The sequence below is a fragment of the Pelophylax lessonae genome (genome assembly GCF_965119305.1).
Source record: "Pelophylax lessonae genome assembly, chromosome: 6".
In the NCBI taxonomy this organism is placed as follows: Eukaryota; Metazoa; Chordata; class Amphibia; order Anura; family Ranidae; genus Pelophylax; species Pelophylax lessonae.
In genome coordinates this window covers 42,968,716-42,990,093 of record NC_138773.1, presented here as the reverse complement: position 1 = coordinate 42,990,093, position 21,378 = coordinate 42,968,716, and the positions used below count along the sequence as shown (strand labels likewise).

General features: G+C 44.4%; 2 protein-coding genes across 3 annotated transcripts in view; both read right to left on the bottom strand.

The window, feature by feature from the left end:
- Positions 1-233: 233 nt before the first annotated feature.
- The window catches only part of LOC309558550 (E3 ubiquitin-protein ligase TRIM39-like), a gene marked incomplete at its 3' end in the record, with an annotated part of 98,393 nt that continues 77,248 nt past the window's right edge, over positions 234-21,378 (bottom strand). The window contains exon 2 of the mRNA XM_082261629.1: positions 234-1,863. Within this exon, the coding sequence (XP_082117755.1) occupies positions 234-1,835 (1,602 nt within the window). The 5' untranslated portion in view covers positions 1,836-1,863. The remainder of the gene's footprint in view (positions 1,864-21,378) is intronic.
- The window catches only part of MGRN1 (mahogunin ring finger 1), a 34,612-nt gene continuing 32,207 nt past the window's right edge, over positions 18,974-21,378 (bottom strand). For both annotated transcript variants that reach the window (XM_082261335.1, XM_082261336.1), the window contains exon 18: positions 18,974-19,442. The gene's annotated coding sequence lies outside the window, so the exon portion shown is untranslated. The remainder of the gene's footprint in view (positions 19,443-21,378) is intronic.

Sequence of the window (21,378 nt, the reverse complement as noted above, 5' to 3'; positions counted from 1 at the left end):
TGTTCGGTCTTCCTGTCTTGGTGTGGGATGGATCGGCGCTCCCCTGTGATTACTCCGCTCCTCCTCCCTCCCTCTGCCTACCAGCTCTCCATCCGCCTCCCTCCGCAGCTCCCGTACATCGATCCCCTGTGATTCCTGCACTGCCATGCACCCGCCCAGGATCGGGGTGGCAACAGGGGTGGCAAGGACTTTGTCTGGCTCCGCCACTCTTAAGAGTATAGTTTTTTTAAGTTTTAGGGTATGATCCTGACACAGCCACTTTTGGGCAAAGTAAAAGCAGCGTATAGGGGCTCAGTGAAGGTGGTGGTGAAGGTGTGGAGATGTCTGATGGGGTCACACAGCTGGTAGAAGGTCAGACGTCCCTCATCATAATCCAGATAGATCCCCACGGTTTGCACAAGAGAATCCAAAACAATGGTTTTATGTACATCATTATGACTAGCTATAAGTTCTCTGAAAAATTGTAAAGACCATGACTTGTTATTGAAACCAATAGCCCAGCACTTGTCATTAATATCAAAAGGCATTTTAGGCCCCGTGGCCTTCTTCTCTACGTTATAGGCAGCTACCCCTATCAGCCATTCCTCTATTCCGCTCACATCCACCTCCCAGTAATGTTTTCCTGATGAAAAGCTGCGTGTACTTAACACCTGAACGCCACAAAGTATCTCTGGACCAATCAGTTTCTTCTGGCAAGTCCCCATATAAGTAGCTGATCTTAAATCCTGTGATACAGTAATGAAACGATTGGCTGTGTTTTGATCCAAGAGGACATCTGAATTTTTGGCCACGAACAACTTCTGGCTTTTCGTCAGGTGTTTCACATTTTCTGTAAAAAGAGGAAGTCCTCTGCTTAACACCAGTGAGATCATCACCTCATCCAGGCAACCAGCGTCACTCACATCACTGTCAATATCACCACTAATACTTATGTCATCACTTTTTAGTATTGTCCTCAAGAAAGTCATATGATCTGTAATATCAAGGCACTCTTCGATGTCAAAAACTGTCTTGCACAGCTTGTTCCTCTGTACCTCTAACTCTTTGATCAAATTCGAGACAGACAGTGAGATCTTCTCCTTCTGTCTGGAGATCTCAGTCAGGACTTTCTTCTCTTCACCATGCAGATGTCTCCGGATGTCTCTGAACAGCTCAGTGACTCTCCCGGTGACATCAGCTGCTTTTTTTTCTTCTTTTATGTAAAGGTTTTCCAGATTTTGGATTCTCATCTCAATCCCTTGTATGCAATGGGTCAGTTTCGCTCTCTCTTCTTTCAGTTTTTCTTTCCTATTCTTGTAGGCTTCGTTGAAAAGTACCATCTTGTGCCCCACATGGTCTCCAGCCACCCAGCAGGACATACAGATACAAATATTATCCTGTGTACAGTAATATTTCAGGATCTCCTTGTGGATGGGGCATTTAATGGCTGTAAAGGACGGGGTGGGTTCTAAAAGAACATGGTCAACTGATCTATTATGAGCCAGCAGATGTTTCTCACACAAAGAGGTCTCACAGTGTAGACATGTCTTGGATGCCGGTACTGGGGAGTCAAGGCAGTATGTACAGAAGATCTTGGTCTTCTCTGTTTTGGATTGAGAAGATCTGAAATACTCAACAATGTTATACAATTTCTTGTTCTTCTCCAGAGTAGGATGCTCCCTGTACTCCTCTCTGCATTCTGGACAGAAATAAACTCCAGGCCCCTTCTGTGTATCCAGAGCAGTCACAATACAATCCCGGCAGAAGTTGTGTCCACATCCAAGTGACACCGGCTCCGTATAAAGGTTCAGGCAGATGGAACAGCTCAGGTCGTCTCCTAGAGCAGCCAATGCCATTCTGCAGATGAAGGTATGGAGCAATTCTCTTCCTTTCTCTTAGATCCTGAAATAAGAAATTAAACAAATCATCTCTTACTTAAAAAAACAAGAAATTAACTCTGCCTTCTAAGCAAACAGGCAGGAGCTGAGCTGCAACGCCCAGTATGTCACGGCCACCGATAATTAATCATAGCATTGAACGCTGAGCATTTGTGGTGTGTGGGAAATAATACTATATGAGCAAACAGATTTCTTCTTAATCTGAATTCATGTATAAAATAGTAATTTCAAGACATTAAGGTAGAACTATTCACTTCTAAAGGCTTTTCTTTTTAACTCTTGTTCGTACTAGTTTTTTCCTGCATTAACCACTTAAGCCCCGGAAGATTTTACCCCCTTCCTGACCAGGGCCTATTTTGCGATTCGGCACTGCGTGACTTTGACGGACAATTGCGCGGTCGTGCGACGCTGTACCCAAACGAATTTGACGTCCTTTTTTTCCCACAAACAGAGCTTTCTTTTGGTGGTATTTGATCACCTGTGCGATTTTTTTTGATCATGCGCTATAAACAAAAAAAGAGCGACAATTTTGCAAAAATAACAATATTTTTCACATTTTTTTTATATGAAATTCCCCCCCAAAAAAAAAGTAAAAATCTAAATTTTTTTAACATTTTAGGCCAATTTGTTTTCTGCTACCTATGTTTGGTAAAAAAAGAAATTGCAAAAAGTGTATTTTGATTGGTTTGTGCAAAAGTTATTGCGTTTACTAAGGGAAAGATTTTTGTCATTTTTATTGTTTTTTTTTTTTAACGAGTAATGGCGGCGATCCGCGATTTTTTTTGCGGGACTGCGACATTGCGGCGGACAGATCGGACCCTTGACTGACATTTTTGACACTTTTGGGGTAACCAGTGACATTACTACAGTAATCAGTGCTATACATTTGCACTGTTACTGTAAAAATTACACTGGCAGGGAAGGGGTTAACTTTATTGGAGAGGGAGGGGTTAAGTGTGTCCCTAGGGGCGTGATTCTAACTGTGATTGGATGTAACTGTGAGTGTAACAGCACAGATCAACGGTCCTACATAGCAGGACCGTATGATCTGTGCTGTTACACAGGGGAGATTGACAGGCGGCTTTGTTTACATTAGCCGCCTGCCTTTCTCCTGGTGTAACCGACGATCGCGAGTGACCGGCAGACATCGGGTCCGCCGGTCACTCGCGCGGGGGGGGGGGGTCCGTGAGCGAGCGGGAGCGTGCCTACGGTGGCACGCGCTCGCTCCCTAGAGTACTAGTACTACGTCGCTTTGCCTGTGAGGGGCTGACCGCCGCAGTAAATAGTCATGCGGCGGTTGGCAAGCGGTTAAATACTGCTGTACTCTGATAAACCAGACCATAGTCCACAAATGTTCCTATTTTGGTGGTAAACATGTAAGGGACCTGGATTGTTCCTTCAAAGCTGGCCCAGGTCCCACCCCCACTTCTTCTCCAGATAGGAAACATACACTGTACCTGTCTTCGGGGCCAGACTGGGACAAAAATAAGCTTGGGCATTTTAGACTGAGCAGCCCATTTTTTTTTTGCCAAATTATAAAATATTGACAACTACCATTTTCTTCCAGGGATCGGGGGGTAAAGGTCTGGCGTTCGCGGGTACAGTTGGTGACAGGATGGTCCTCCACACTGTAATGTAAAGGGGCACTGTGATATAAAGGAGTCTGCATTGTTAAGGGGACCCCAGCCACAGCAAATTTTACTCGGCTTGTCGGGTTTGATAGGCAGCACCTCCCGTCAAATTTGCCCATTGAAGTCGAATGGATTGCTGCAATCGTAAGACCAAATGCTTGGCTCGCGATTGTGGAGCTTTTTTTCAATACAAAGTCCAGCTCCAGCTGGATATAAAAACAGGCATGCAGGATTGCCCACTGAACACCTGGAAGCTGCTGCTCTTTAGGGGTCCATCTAAACAAGGCCTTAAAGTGAATGCATGGTGTTTAGTATGTAGCCCAGCACAGCTACAGCTGTGACAGGGCTACCTACAGTAAGAGCAGCTGCTGTCATCTCTATCTCCAGGCTGTAACGGGACTGAGTGGCAGGCAGTGCTGTATTTTGGCCTAGGCCAACAAGGCCCAGGCCTAGGGCGGCACTTTGCAGGGGGGGAGCAAAGAAACTGCCCCCCCCTCCACCTGAGTCTCTATTGGCCACTGGTTGCTAGAGCCACCTCTCTCATTCCCCCCTCTCTCTCAACCCCCTCTCTCTCACTCTCATCCCCCCTCTCTCTCACCCCCTTCTCTCTCTCTCTCTCTCACCCCTCTTTCCCTCTCCCTCTCTCATCCCCCTCTCTGTCTCTCTGTCTCTCTCTCTCTCTCTCTCATCCCCCATTTCTTGCTCTCTCAACCCCCCCTCACCCACCCTTCTCTCTCTCTCTCTCCCCCTCACCCACCCCCTCTCTTGTGAGATCTCAGGGGTTCATGCTGGGACTTGTAGTCCTTCAATTTTGGAGGGAGCCACATCCATTAAAAAAGGAGTGGGGAAAATTTACATAGGTGGGGGGAGGGGGGGTGCCCAATTTTAGTCTTGCCTAGGGCAGCACAAAACCAAAATACACCACTGGTGGCAGGTGAGAGGAGCTGCAGTGAGGATGTAAGCCGGAGCCGTGGTTGGGGCTATTTCTATCATCACCACAGTGCCTAGAGAATGGGGGCGCTGCCATTTGCTGTAGACTGAGGAAGAATAGTCACATTCCCCCCATCCCCACCCCTGAAGACTGTGCAAGCTACAGGGACTGGTATGAAATGTAGTCTCCAAAAGAGGAAGTGTGGTACAGAGAAGACTGTGAGGGACTACAAGTCCCAGGAGCTAATCAGCTGTAGGAGGAGGAAAAGGACTGGAAACTTGGGTTCCAGAACAGTTTTCCATGTGGTGAGCCAAAGGAAGCTACTGGTGTGCTGCTGAGTCTGGAGACTTCTAAAAAGCCAGTGCTCCCTGTGTTAGTATATCAGGACAGAACTGTTGTACCCACCAGAGACCTCCAAGCCAGAGGGACCACTAAGCGTTTGAAGGGAACTGTGTCCTGCACTGGAGGGACTCCGTGAGCTTCAAGAGAGGACATCTACACCTGGAGCACCTGCAGCTTTGCAAGAGATCACTGCAACTATATTCGCAGCTGCTGCCATCCCTCCTGGAAATCACAAGAGGCAGCTTGGTTGTGAGTCCAGTGTTCCAGATACCCACAGGGGGGAGGAGACTCTGCAATGAATGGGGGAGTGGTGAGAGGCTGATGAACACCATCCTTGCTATACTTTCTTAGACAGCACCACCCCAATTTGGAACACTTAGGGGATTACTCCCCTTTCCGTTGGAATTACAAAAACTCTAAAGGCGCTGCAATGAGGTCCTGGATCCCAATCGGAGGGGAAAGAGAGCAACTTGTAGTCCCTGAGTGCATATATCCTGTATTTAGGGCTCCCCCAAAAGTTAGGGCCTAAGAGGTGCAGACTTTTACTACTTGAGCCAGGTGTTGGGTACCTTGTGAAATCAGGTTTGATAATATCTCATTTGTAAATTATTAGTGCAACCATTAACAACCTTTGTTTGCCATTGTCTATGGATATTGTTGCCGTTATTTGCTCTGCTGGGCAGGCCACCCAAATAAACATCTTCTCTTCCAACTTTGGTGAGTCAGAGGGAGTTGTATTGCTATCACTAGGTCACCCATACACCAGCATCTCATCCATGGTAAATGCTACAGGTACATTTTCTTGTTAGGTTTAGGACTAAAAAAAATATATTAAAAAAAGTATTTATTTATTTTTTTTTTGTCAGGTTAAAGAGGAACTGCAGTCTGCTCACATAATTTGTAATAAAAACGTATTTGCCATTCTAAAGCTTCCCTGCAACCACTTTGCATATACTGTGATCCTGTGCTTGCCAAATATGCTGTATAACTGTGGGCAGCTGAATCTGCTGCCTTTTCACTTCCTGGATTTACACAGACACACACACACATATATATATATATATATATATATACACACACACACACACACACACACTCTAAAGCCCCGTACACACGTACCGATGGTCGGCTTACAAATGTTCCTCTTTTCTCCCCGGGATGTCGGTGTCTGCTGAAAAGTGCAAAGACAGCACAAGGACAGCCCAAGAATTTTGTCCGCCGACTGCAGAAGTGATGTCATGTAATGGTTAACTTTCCCTGTGTTTTCTATTTTCTGAGCATGCCCAGTCTTGCAAATCTGCGGTCTGTCGGCCGAATTGTGTACTGACAGGCGAACAATCGTCCGTTCTGGTGTCGGCATACAAATATTTTCATGTTTGCACGAAAGACTTTTGTCCGCGGATTGTGCGCAGACATCTGTCGGAGGCACCATACTAACACGCGTACAATCGGCAGATCCTTCGTCCACCGACGTTTGTATGCCGACGATCGGTACGTGTGTACGGGCCTTTACACTACTGCTTGTCTGCACATTTCTCCTCTCTTGATGAATACTCATGGATCTCTGCAGTCTCCGGTTTTCTCCGACCTCATCCAGCCCCCTCCAGCTCTGCAGCTCTCCTATGACTTCTATGACTTATCCCTCCTCCCTTGCTGGCAAACTCTAAGGAGAGAGAGCTGTGCATGATGTCATTCGCCTAGGTTAATTGCCAGATAAGAAAGAAGAAGTGGGAATGTATTTACAGGCAGAAAAAAAATGCTTTACTATCCAAAGTTAAAACAACAAGGGCATAAGATTTATTAGATGGAACGATGAAAAAAATGAAGGAAGATCCGCTTTACCTTGAAACATTACATATGTGTATTTCCTGTTTTGAGCGATACCCTCCCAAGTCGCTGGAGCAAGTGGAATGGACAAATTGATTGCTATTATTTGACATGCATTACTAGTCCGGACATCTGTGAGCAGATTAATTTACGCTTTATTGGTTCAAATAAATTATTTTTAGGGATAATGCACTAGGCTGGTGCGCCCTCTCTGTATCTTTTAGAACACTTAAAGCCTCAAGGGTTTTTACTTTAACCACTTCTCGTCCGGAAGATCTTCCCCCTTAATGACAAGGCCATTTTCTACGATTCAGCATTGCGTTATTTTAACAGAAAATTGCACGGAAGTGCGACGCTGTACCCAAATAAAATCGATATCCTTTTTTTTCCCCACAAATAAAGCTTTCTTTTGGTGGTATTTGATCACCTGTGCGCTTTTTATTTTTTGATGCTGGGTCTCCTGTATTGGACTTGTTGCAGCTTCTAATTTACCTTGTGAGAAGCTCACAGTGTGCAGTGACAGAGTAATTTCAGGAGAGGAAAGGAGCCTGTACAGCTATGCAAGGCTGAAGAAAAGGCTGGAGCTCCGCTGAACTAGACAGATATAACAAAAAAATGCACAATAATGAAGCGCCGCAATAAATACATGATTAAAAATATTATTAATGTAAGCAATGTAAGTACCTGAAAGTAACCTGGTATTAGCCTCTTCCAATCCCTGCACAGCAGAGCTCAAGCTCAAAGTGGAAGAAGCAGCACAGGGAGCCAATTAGTTTTGCTGCAGCGCTCATGTCACAATAACAAACATGTTGATAGAAGAAGAGGAGAGTGACAAAGATGAGCTGTCCTCAGCCTGCTGCTTTTACTGTCCAATCACAGACTGGATTTTTGTGTTACCGTAAATTCCTTTTCTCTGATGTTCATTGACGGACACAGCTCCATATCTTCTTTGATGCTTGGGTTATGCTGCTCTCCAAAGAAGTAGGACACTAGGTGGACTACACCCATAGGGCAGTCCCAGAGGGTATACAGTAATCCCCTGCTACATCGCAGTTCAGTTTTTGCGGTCCCGGTAATTCGCGTTTTTTTTTGTAATGTTATTTTACTATATAAATCATTAAAAATGAAAGATTTTTGTGTTTTTCATAGCTCTTGCGCTGTCTCTTAGTATCTTTTATGTGTTTAAATTAGTTTCTATTGTTTTAAAAGTGTGTTTAAAGACCTTAAAATGCTTTTACACGTACAGTGACAGTAAAAAAAATCATGCCTACAATGCATTTTAATAGGGTTTTTCTATTTCGCGGAATTTCACTTTTCGCGGCTGGGTCCGGAACGTAACCCCCCGCAATGGAGGGGGGTTTACTGTACTCCCACTTCCTGCTCTAGCTCTTCAGTTTTGTAACAAGCAGTGTCAGAAGAACAAAAACCCCAACTCATTAGATGGGCAGGTGCTGTGTCCATCAATGAACATCAGAGAAAATGATTTTACGGTAAGACAAGCATCCAGTTCTCTCTTTAGTTCATTGATGGACACAGCTCCATATCTTCTTTAAACCTTGGGATGTCCCAAAGCAGTGTCAATATGAGGGGTGGGAAGAACACAGCAATAAACATACTTTCCAAAGGCTAAACGTAGCCAAGCAGGTAAAACAAGAGCTCAACCAGAAAACAACTTGAGCTCAGCTGGCAAAAATTTACACCCTCAAAGAGGACTAATCCTCTCCAACAGCAGCCTGATAAACCTTGCGGCCAAAGGCGGCATCAACAGATGCCAACATATCTACCCTAGACAATTTTGTGAAAGTGTGCACGGACGACCTGGTGGCTTCCTGCAAACCTGCACCACTGAAGCCAGATGACGGAAGGCCCACGTGGCACTAAGCGCTCTCGTAGAATGTGCCTTAACAGGAAAACTGAGGATCCTGACCTTTAATACAATAGGCCTACACCAATGTCAGCCTGACCCATCAGAAAAGGTCACAGCAGATGAGGCCAGCCCATTACGGGAACCATCCTTAAGGACAAACAGGGAATCTGTTTTTTTTGGGAACGACTCAGTCGCCGCCAGGTACACCATGATTGCCCAAACCACATCCAAAGAATGTAAGGCAATCGCTTTAGGCTTAGAACACAAGGAAAGGCAACACAATGCTTTTATTTAAATGGAAACCAGAGACTACCTTAGGAAGGAAATTGGCAGGAATGAAGCACCACTATCTCCATGAACCACTAGTAAGGTGAACAACAAGACAGCTGCCAGCTCCAGCACCCTTGGTGCAGAAGAAAAGCCACCAAGAAGGCTACCATCTGACAATGTAAGCAGAGGAATCTCGCAAATATTTTCCAACGGCAGTTACTGAAGAACGGACAGCACCAAGTTGAGATCCCACGAGGTCAACGTAGACCGTACTTGGGGAGCCCAGTGGCGAACCCCCTGAACAAAAGGTGCAAACCACAGAAGGCGGATCTAAGGAGGAAGAAAGCAAACTGCCAATGGTTGAACTTGGCCCTTGATGGTACCCGAGGCCAGGTGCTGCTCAACACCTCGTTGGAGAAAAACTCGTAATCACCGAAAAGAAGCGAGTCAGCCTCAGGGGCTTCATATCCACAAAGTGCGCTCCTCAAAGGCGATGGTAAATGTACCTAAAATTAGATTTACTAGCTTGCAGCAGCATGGGAATCGCTGATTCAGACAACCCTCTAGCCTCCAGCACTTGGCTTTGACAGCCAAGCCGTTAAAGCCAGTGACTGTAAAGCAAGATGGAAGATTGGCCCTTGAGCCAACAGATCTCCTCCAAGAGGAAGTTTCCAAAGAGCATCGACGACCAATCGGAACAGATCTGCGTACCAAGAACGGCGAGGCCAGTCTGGAGCCACTAGGATGGCCATATTCCCTTCTGTCTTGAGCCTACGCAGGAGTCTTGGCAGAAGACCTGGCATCCGTGGCATGAGCCAGAGGATCCCAAGACCGTGCCAAAAACCCAAACACCTTCCTGTGGAAACGAGAGGCCAACAGGACCAACTCAGGAGTTCCCCCACCAGAGACACCACTGAAGAAACACCTGGAGATGAGATGTCCAGTATATCGATCAGTGATCTGGCTTCTTCCAGAGGCCAGACCCCCTGAACACAATCCAGGTCAAACACGCCACCCCACCCGGACAGGCTGGCATCCATGGTGACCACTGTCCAGTACAGGAGAAGGAAGATTCACCCTGTTGAAGCGCCGGAGAGTGAAGCCACTGAAGCAGGGTTCTTCACGTCCCCCGGCTCAACAGGATCAGATAGTCTAGAGACTGTGGATCCTCACTTCACATAGCAAGGAACTCTCCAGCAGAGATCTCGTGTGGACAGATTTTGGAACTCGTCCCATGGGAGGATTACCCTGGCTGAGGCCGAGTCCAGAACAGACCCAGATAGTCCAACTATATGTTAACAACTGTGATTTGCAGCGCTGCTTAAATTGGTTTATAAATATATCAAAAATTCATATAAAATAATAGAATGAATGAAATACTTCATATAAATTAAATAAATAATACAATACATAAAACTCATAAAGTGCTGTAGTATTGGTGAAAATAAATATATGGCTCAATGTCCATTATATCATCGTGTTGCCGTGATGAATCTTTTCACTTGAACTCATGCAGGTGCTAAAGTGCTTGATTTGTGCTTTGTTCGGGGTCTCCCCCTTTGGTTATCTACTCACCGATAGATGGTAGTTTTCAGGCATGTAAGGATAGTTAAAGCACAAATCAAGCACTTTAGCACCTGCATGAGTTCAAGTGAAAAGATTCATCACGGCAACACGATGATATAATGGACATTGAGCCATATATTTATTTTCACCAATACTACAGCACTTTATGAGTTTTATGTATTGTATTATTTATTTAATTTATATGAAGTATTTCATTCATTCTATTATTTTATATGAATTTTTGATATATTTATAAACCAATTTAAGCAGCGCTGCAAATCACAGTTGTACACATTTCAAAAGAGCACTCAGCACTTTTACACTGCAGCTAGCAGCTTTTTACACACAATTCACTAGTATATTGTTGCACTCAAGCACTTTTTCCATAAGCGCAGGGTCCTCTCAGTCTCACAACTATATGTTAAGCTCACCGTGAGAACATAAGCAGGGGAGCTCGCCGACCACAGTCCCGAAAGGAGACGCCGGCTAAAGTTCCACAAAGGGACCACCTATTAGACCTGCAAAAAAAAAAAAAAAAAAACACACAAGAGGGTCACCCTCCATAGAGGACATAGTAGGACATGGCCCCCTTGAGGGGGGGTGCCCGCTGTGATGCAGGTGTGTAGGCAGAGTACTCTCACCCACGCAATAATGGCTGCTTCACTACGCTAAAGAAAACGTAGCGTCCCCCGGGGGGGGGGTAAGGGGGGCACCAGGCTGACCATATGGCCCCTCCTTGAGGGGGTGGGGGTAAGGCGGATACCGGTCCACAGCTCTATCAACCCAGTCAGCCTGGTCAACAGCTCAGACAGCCAGCCGCGAGTAGGCCGCAAAGCGGTGGTCTAAATTTGGGGCCCGATCCGGCCGCATGAGCCGCAAGTCCGCAGGCAGCTCTGTTAGCTTGATTAGCAGCTCGGACAGCTTGGTCAGTCACTCAAACAGCCGTGAGTAGGTCGCAAAGCGGCGGCCTAAATTTCCGGCCACGTGAGACATGGACCCGCGTTTGATGAACCACCCCCTCCCCCCAGACCAATAACCGCTGCAGAGAGTCAAAAGGACATCCTTGCCCCAGTCACAAACCCCCAGGGGGCTGGAAACCCGTTCAAACCCCCCGTGTGCGATCCGGTAAGCAACAACCACATTCACCCCCCCCCCCCCCTTCTGGAGCATGTGGCAAAGCCAGCGCCTACCTCACCCAAGGAAGGGGGGTTGGAGCCAAAAGACCCAATGTGACTGTTTAGAAGGGTTGGGGGAATGGAAGGGAACCCGGGGTTCTGACCATCCCAGGGAGGGACAACAAAGGGAGAGGGGTAGGGGGACACTACTTACCACGCATGGAACCGGGTGGGCACCACTCCGGGCAGACCACCTCCCAATCTTGGAATGGGGGGTGCTGCGGGCCAGAAGTATGCTGCAACTCAGATCGTGACCAGGGCTATTCATCATAGCGAGGCGTTTAACCAACCAGCCCCCGTCCAATGGGGCTATGTCACGGCCGACCGAACATGCCTGGGCGTGCTCACTGGCCAGACTGGGAAGACCGTAAGGATCTAGGATATCCAGTCTGTCGCCCAGTCTGGCAGCTGATTGTAGTTCTCAGGAACAGAAATAATAAAGAAGAAAAAAAATTCAGTTTAAAAAAGAAAAAAAAAAAAAAAAAAATGCCAGGATCAGAGATCCCAGGAAAGAACTAGGTCCTTACTCCTGACTAGGCAGAAAAAAAAAAAAAACTGAAGAACTAGAGCAGGAAGTGGGAGTATACCCCCTAGGACTGCCCTATGGGTGTAGTCGAACTTTTTTCCGCCTAGTGTCCTACTCCTATGGGGAGCAGCATAACCCAAGGGTCAAAGATGATATGGAGCAGTGTCCCTTCAATGAACGAAAGAAATCATGTCTCCTGCAGTGGGTGTCCTGGGTGGGTGGCATGGCAGAACTGTGTAAGTCTCAGGGTCGGATAGACAGATACACAAATTCTTTAGCTACATATATATCGGAGATGATTTACCTGCCAATCTGTGTAGTTAGAGCTGCTTCCATGGAATTCAGCCTTAAATTGCACTGACAACCGTTTTTACAATTGCACTTTACTATGTTAAATCTTACAGTGTGGCTCCATAAATTATGTGCCTAACGACACAGAACTACAAACAGGAAGTAATGCAAAAACCAACAAAACAAGGTTATTTAATCAAGCAGTACAAAGTGCAATAACAAACCTATAGTACATGAAAAACTTCCCCATTAATGCTAAAACATCAAACATATAAAAAACACAAATTAAAGTGGTTGTACACCTCAGACATGAAATCTGAACAAAGCATATCCCTCTATAGCGTGTACTTGTCTCAACCTATAATCAAATTTCATAGCGCCCAAAATCATCACAGAATGTGGAAAATTCACACTGGACCTCATGAAACTTGGATTCTCTGCCTCACCAGACTCTGGGACCTTGATTTCCAAACGAAATGCAACATTTTCCACAGTCCGTGAGGATTTGGGGAGCCATGTCATCTGCTGGTGTTAATCGACTGTGTTTTATCAAGTCCAAAGTCAGCGCAGCCCTCTACCAGGACCATTCTAGAGCACTTAATGCTTCCCTCTGCTGACCAGCTTTATGGAGATGCGGATTTCATTTCCCAACAGGACTTGGCACCTGCCCACACTGCCAAAAAGTACCATAACCTGGTTTCATGAAATCACTGTGCTTGATTGGCCAGCAAACTCGCCTGACCTAAACCCAAGAGAAAATCAGTGGGGTATTGTAGAGGAAGATGAGGGACACCAGATCCAAAAATGTAGATAAGCTGAAGACCACTATCCAAGCAACCTGGGAATCCATAATACCTCAGCAATGCCACAAGCTGATCACCTCCATGCCACGCCACATTGATGCAATAATTCAAACAAAAGAGGCCCGATCAAGTATTGAGTGCATACTAGACTTACTGTGCACGGACATACTTTTCAGTAAGCCAACATTTCTGTAATAAAAATCTTTTTTTTTTTTTTTTAATTGGTCTCCTGCAATATTCTAATTTTCTGAGATACTGAATATTGGGTTTTCAATAGCTGTAAGCCATAATCGTCAAAATTAAAAGAAAGAAAAACTGGAAATATATCTCGGAGTGTGTAACACCTCTATTTAATATATAGGAGTTTCACTTTTTGAATTGAATTACTGAAATAACTGGATTTTTGTCTTACCGTAAAATCCTTTTCTCTGAGGTTCACTGCCAGACACAGCTTCAAGTCTTCAGACCATTGGATTGTGCTCTACTTCTAGAGATCAAGAGCATAAGACAATGGTCTTTAGACTTGAAGTTGTGTCTGTCAGTGAACGAAAGAGAAAAATTAACTTTTTGATGATAGTATAATTTAATTTTATGAGCTGTACCTGTATATAAATTGTATGGTTTGTTGCTCAGGTCTCTCAGCATCCGATCTTCTGTTGTCACAGGCATGACATCACTTTTCACAGAATATAAATGTCTTTCAGGCACAATAGCACTGCTAAACCTCATCAGGATCCAAAAATCAGTCCTAGCTACACAATGGATCCTACCACTGCGCCAAAGTGAGTGAAATAAGGAATGTAAACAAAATATAGCTGCCACTTTACATATTATAAAAAATAATAAATAACAGATCTACCAACAATGTGAAAATAAAGGTAAATAGTGGCACTAAGCAATAATAAATCTCACAATAAAATGACACCCAGTGATAATAAAGTCCAAAATGAACATATCCATAGCTGAATATGTACATAAATCAGTCCATGAAATATAAGCTATTGTTGATTGAATATTCTCCACACCGCGTGCAAAACGCGTCACCATTTCCCCATAAGATGTACACTCCCCAATAATATTTGCCTCAAACTCTCATGCTCGGCAATATAACTTTGCACCCCTCAGGGTTGTGAATAATCCAGCAACATGCTCCAATCTAAGAGGTGACTATCAAACTCCAGTGTATATGAAACATAAAAGGAAATACTCCACTAGTGCAATAACGTACAATAAATTTATTAATAAAATGTAAAAAAAAAAAAAAGAAAAAGTAAAGCAAAGTTTTGCACTCACATGAGTTAAATCAATGAATCGCAGTAATGTACAAAGAAGCCAGCATATCAGGGCCGCAGGGGACCCAGTAAACAAAACTTCTGTGCCTCACCCGACCAATACTGCTACCTACTGGAACGTCACTTCTAGTGCTACGTGTCTGGTCACTTCTGGGTTGTTGTGCAGCCACATCCCAATGCGTTTCGTCATCACGACAAAACTTTGGGTACTCTCATGCTCGGCGAATATTGTTGGCGGTGTACATCTTATGGGGAAATGGGGACACATTTTCCATGTGATGTGGAGAATATTCAATCAACAATATCTGATATTTCATGGACTGATGTACATATTCAGATATGGACATTTTGGACTTTACAATAGCAATACAATAGCTGCTCTCCAGGTATAAACAATTAAAGCGGTAGTAAACTGCTTTGGGTTTTTTTTTTTTTTTTTTTGCAACCTGCAAAGGTAAAGCCATAATGTGCATCGCATACTCGCACATTATGTAAAACTTCCTTTAGAACTAAGTCTTCCAGCGGCAGGCTGTCACCCCTGGGCAGGGCTTCCATCCTCACCCGGTCTTCATTCCAGGTTCGCGGACTCCGGCTGTGTGTGTGTGTGTGGCCGGAGTTACTCCCATGTGGGAGCTGCCGTTTACAGCACAGGACTCTGAAAGAAGGGCCCGGGTGGCCAGTCCTTAAGAGCGCATGCAACAGCGACGTCACTTGCTGCATGTACAGTAAAAATCTCTAAAAAGTTTAGGATAAATTTACAGTACCTATAGTAAAAATGATGCATGGGAGTTTACTCCTACTTTAAGACTTAGAAGAGACATCACAGAATCTGTAAATGTATGGAAAAAAAATAATAAAATATAGCCAAATTTGTTTTTTTATTTCACTTTTATTATTCAGATTATGCATAAATGGACAAAAATCATTTAAAAATGTTCTCATTTCCTCAATTTCAGTATAATTCTTTTGTACAGTCAGTAAATGTGTTACCGCCATCACTGCAGGGTAAAGACAACCATCTACCTTTAGTGTTATTCATTTAAATGGGCCTATTTAGTAACAGTGCAAAGATTGGCAACCCAGAAAAACCAGATTACCCCAGTCCGTCATGTCAGTGAGAGGGGAATTCTGACTGGTTGCTCTGGGTTACTGCATACTGCAGTTTGTCTTAAAGAGGAACTATGGGCAAAAAAAAAAAGAAAAACACATAAGGAAATGAGTCACCAACATTAACACGGCAGTTTTCTTATCTCTTAATGCACCTGTACACAGTGTTTTTTTTTACCTTGTGATCATGCCAACAGATCCATTATTTTTAACTCCCACTCACAATCAAGTGTGGCTTGTCAAAAAAAAAAAAAAAAAAATTGGTTTTCAGCTATAGATTAATTATTCCTATATTAGAAGAGATATTCAGAATTAAAAATTGATAATTTATCAAAGCGTATACGTATGGCCACCATTAGAAGGACTTTAACCAGTTCAGCCCTCACACATGATAACTCAATGCAAACTTGAGCAATAGTTATACTTATGCTATGGGCGCCTTTACTGTGTTTTTTTTTTTCTCCTTTCATCTGTTTTAGTTTAAAAAGAAATGTGTTACTGTAGATAAAAATAATTCTGCCTGTTTATTAGGACATTAAGCAATAGATTTTATATATTTTTTTACAAAACAAAAATCAGGCTTCTTGTAAAATTGTCTTGCAAAAAAAAAAAAAAATAAAAAAAATTCTATGCAACCTATAAACAAAAAAAAAAAAAAATTAACCTTTTTTTCACTTTAATAGGTGTTCATTTTTCAAAAGGAAAAATAATATCTGTGTTACTGTAGATATAAAGTATACGTTTTATTCAATAATTTTTCCCCATTTATGACACTAGGATTACATTTTTGGCACAAAATATTACAAAGTTATTTATAAATTAAAAAGGGAAGCATTTGTGCATTTTTGTAACACAGCAGGAAAAAAATATATAAACACTTTTTAAGTTGGCTATACATGGATCAAAATTCGGCCAGTTCAGCAGAGACCATCCAAGATTCGATCCATGTATAGGCAGGCTGATCATCGACTTGGGTACAAACAGCCTGGCAGATTTTTCTTTTTACATGCGATCACTGCCAGCAACTAAAGCCTCTAGCAGTGATCATTGTATTCTGCCAGTGGGGGATGGGGGGGGTAGAAGACTCCCTGCCGGAAAAACACAATAGCATTGCTGAAGTCAAACCCCCAGCAACACAGTCAGTGTTGGTGGGGGAATTGAGCAATTTTCTTGCCTTCATCTATGGCTTGACTTTAGGCAGTGGCAGCAACTTCTTTCCCCAAAATGTTTCTGTTGCTGCCTAAGGCAAGCCATGGATGAATACATTTTTTCCCTTCAAAAAGGGCTTCTTTGGTTTAGGTGGTATAAGATTTGTACTAGTGGTCGACCGATTATCGGCAAGGCCGATATATCGAGGGCCGACATGGACTTTTGCCGATATATTTGTATCGGCCCCGGAACTGGCCGATATTCCAAATAATGCTCATGTAAGGGTAAAATGATGTCACATAGCATAATTCTGTTTACAAATGTTATTGAATAGGTCACTCACATATGTACAAATTAAAGATATAAGCAATTCCACATTAGCAGGTCTGCTGGCAGATCGGTATCACTCCCCCACTTGCCTTAAGTGATACCACTCCGTTCGCATCCACTCAATACTGCTCTCACCCACTCCATCTCCCACCCACCCGATACCGATCCGTCTCTCACCCACTTGACCTAAGTGACACCCAGGTGATACCACTACGTCCATCCAGCACACAATGATGATCTCGGAGGTCACGTGGTCACGCCAGGCGTGACCACGCACGTGACCTCCGAGATCGTATGCCGGACGGAGCGGTATCACCTGGGTGTCGCTTACAGCAAGTGGGTGAGAGACGGATCGGTATCGGGTGGGTGGGAGATGGAGCGGGTGAGAGACAGAGCAGTATTGAGTGAATGCTGAACAGAGCGGTATCACCCAGATATCACTTACGGCAAGTGGGTGAGCGATACCGATCTGCTAATGTGGAATTGCTTATATCTATATTTTGTACATATGTGAGTGGCCTATTCAATAACATATGTAAACGGAATTATGCTATGTGACATCATTTTACCCTTACATGAGCATCACCACCTAATGGTTGGAGGAGAAGACAAGTCTCAGACCCTGACATAGGATGTACAAAATATCTGCCCATATCGACCGATATGTGATGGCCAAAATATCCGTATAGGCAACGAAAAACCGATATCAGTTGATGCCTAATTTGTACTAACCCCTGTACCTACTAGTTGAAAAAACACAGATCTACTGGTAGGATCAACAGGTAATAAAATTAAATTACGGGGACTCAAAAAAAAAAAAAAACTTGTGTTAATGCTACTGACAAACTACATCATATGTCATTTTTATGTTGCCCATAGTTCCACCTTAATAAACTCATCCATACAACCGTCACAATGGAAGGCAGCCATGATCACGGCTTTGCCAGAAAACAGTAACAAAGGAAACCTCTCATGACAGAAATATGGTGGCTGACCTTATGAAAAATACCGAATGCCTGGCTATTATGCTGAAGCCCTGGCTTCAAGACTCTGAATTCCAGACCTGGGACAAGTATGCAGATCAGCAAAGTCAGAAGTTCTTCTGGGTCAGTGATTCAAAGCAGCCAAAGTCAGCATGACGGCCAGGGGACTCGTCTGTTCAGGAGGGGTGAGTAGTATCAGCCTTCAGGTCTGTTGAGGAGAGGTGAGCAGTGCCAGCCTTCAGATCTCTTCTCTTGGCAGGTTTCCTCTAATAGAGGCCTCTACCAACAACCATAGGTGCACAGGGACCAATTCCAAAAATGGTTGTTTCATGCTTCTATATGTAAAAAGGAACTCCAACTATGAACCTATTTAGTTTTGGATAGACTGAAGGGTTGGAACGGTCATCTTGCCATCTGCCACCCATTGATTTCCCTACACTTCCTATCCTGGTAATAGCTGAGCACCAAGACAGGAAGTGAGGGTAAACCTCAAACCTGCCTCAAAACTCTTCAGGAGGTTATATGGAAGTTTAACTGGAGTTCCACTTTAAAAAAGGGAAAGCCCATTCATTTCCAGCTGATGGGAATTGGTGGGATGAAAAAGGACACTACCCCTACTTCCATATCAAATCCCCTTATCACCAGCTGAGGAGGATCGGTGGGAGTGGGGTAGAACGAATTCTACCATCACCTCCATGACATTAATCTCCATACTGAAATACACATATGAATTCTAGGACCACATGCTGATACCTCCTCTCCCCAATATTGGGAGCTCCCCTCTACCGTGCCATCCTATTATTGGGGAGGAGGGAGGAGCAGGTTGGTGGGACCCAGAAGTTCTACGACTGGGACTTTCAACCTGAAAACGATAGAGGTCTAAATTAAGTGTAATTTGCATATCCCCTCCCATCCCTGGCTGGTGGAGTGAAATGGACCAGCCCCTTAAACATCTGGGCCAAGGTCAGCTATGTACCGTACAATATACACTGAGCTGTGTGGTGGGGGGGGGGGGTCATAACGCAGTGACAGGCCTTGTAAATGTGGTGCCCCGCCCTGAAAAGTCCCCACAAGTACACAGGACATAAGAGGGGTCAGCTATCCCTCTGTCCCCATCAAAGGACAGGGCACTGAGCCTCACACCACCACATATATACACAGCAATGCGGACATGCAGGCCGGCACACAGCTGTACACATAAGGCTGGTAAAACACACACTGCTGTTGCATGGCACATAAAGCTGGCACTAAACTGACATATATATACATATACACAGCCTGGCACGGCATAGTGTAGCATCGCTATAAAGGCGACCACAAGTTGGGACAGGATGCACGGGTCTCTCGTTGTGCTCCCCTGGAATGTAAAGGATCGGAGAAGAGGAGGACATCCTTTCCTCCCTCTGGAATACCCAATGTGCTTAACAGGAGGGATGGACAGGGAAATTTGTTTGCTTCTTCTTCGTGAAAACGACCTGCAAATGAGGAACAAACAAAAACAGAAAATTAATGGATTAAAGTGGACCTGTCACTAATTCAACATGTTTAATATTTCAGATTCAAACGGTTTACAAAGTTATGGTTGATAAGACTCAACACTGTACTATTCCAAATGGTGTCAGGGGGCTGAGAATAAAGACCTGCCCAAAAGGTGTCAGGGGGCTGAGAATAAAGACCTGCCCAAAAGGTGTCAGGGGGCTGAGAATAAAGACCTGCCCAAAAGGTGTCAGGGGGCTGAGAATAAAGACCTGCCCAAAAGGTGTCAGGGGGCTGAGAATAAAGACCTGCCCAAAAGGTGTCAGGGGGCTGAGAATAAAAGATCTGCCCAAAAGGTGTCAGGGGGCTGAGAATAAAGACCTGTCCAAAAGGGGTCAGGGGGCTGAGAATAAAGACCTGCCCAAAAGGTGTCAGGGGGCTGAGAATAAAGACCTGTCCAAAAGGGGTCAGGGGGCTGAGAATAAAAGACCTGCCCAAAAGGTGTCAGGGGGCTGAGAATAAAAGACCTGCCCAAAAGGTGTCAGGGGGCTGAGAATAAAGATCTGCCCAAAAGGTGTCAGGGGGCTGAGAATAAAGACCTGCCCAAAAGGTGTCAGGGGGCTGAGAATAAAGACCTGCCCTTCTTTACACATTTTTTCCTCTCTCCTTCTTTGTGACACTAAAGCCGGCCATAGATGAATCGGATCTCTGCTGGTTCAGCAAGGACCACCTGATTTTAATCCATCTATCTACATACAGTACATCTACAAACCAGCCAGTCAGTTTTTTTTTTTTTTTTTGGTGATGGCTGTTGGCTATAGCCCTCACAAGTGATCATTGTGCTCTGCTGGCAGGGAAGGTTCCCAAATGGCAAGACCACAATAGCGCTGTGGGAGGGATTCAGTCGTGTTGATGGGGCAATTAAGCAATTTTCTTTCCTTCCACCTGTGGGGGGGGTGTCAAAAAAAAAAAAAAAGGGCTCTTTAAGGCTGTTGGACGAGACATCAGATGTCGCTCCGGTCCTCCAAGGGCATAGAGTCGAGTGGGGGCCATCTTGCCCTCACTCGACTTCCTGTCCAGAACCAGAAAGGACCGGGAAGCAGCGGGAGGGGGGTGGGCACCTCTCCTGCTGCCCATAAAAGCGAATCCACCGCTGGGACAACCTACTAAATAAATCATGAAAACAAGAGTAACATGGACCCTTGATACTTTTCTGGACCATCAGTTTCTTCATGTTAAGTGCATGTAGACTATATAATGTGTAAGGGTAAAGCTTCTATGTATTATTTTGGCTGGAGCTAAACTTAAAAAATGTACCGGTTTCAACTTACAAACAAATTTGACTTAAGAACAAACCTACAGTCCTATCTTGTTTGTAACCCGGGGACCATCTGTATTGAATACTTCTCACCCTCTATCTTGCTTACAAGGGAGCATGTTGACAGGAGGAAAGAGCAAAGTGCTAAAAAGATGACCCCCCTTCTGCTGCTTCTCCTTTCACTGTGCAGCCAGAGGCTCAGAGAGGGGCAAGATCTGCATTACCCAACGGCAGCATACAAATATTAGGTCTCCAGCCCTGCTTGACAGTGCAAATCTCACAGCTGCAATGATAGAAACACAAGTCCTTTGGCAAATAAAAAAGCTCCCTTTATATGGACTTCATCTATTCAGTTAAACATTTGTCTGGAGTTCAGCTTTAAAGTATTTACAAACATCTGAAATAAAATAAATTCACAAAGCATAACCTTCTACAGCATATACTTGCCTCTGTCCAAAGGACAGAGTGTTATTTCTGTCTCCTCTCTCATTCCCCTACAATCTGTAGGAGTCACTTCTGACAGTCCATGGCTATGGCATGCATACACCAAACAATCACAGGAGATGCCCCACCCCCCACCCCACAGCAGGTTATTGACAGTCTCAGTTGTGTATGTT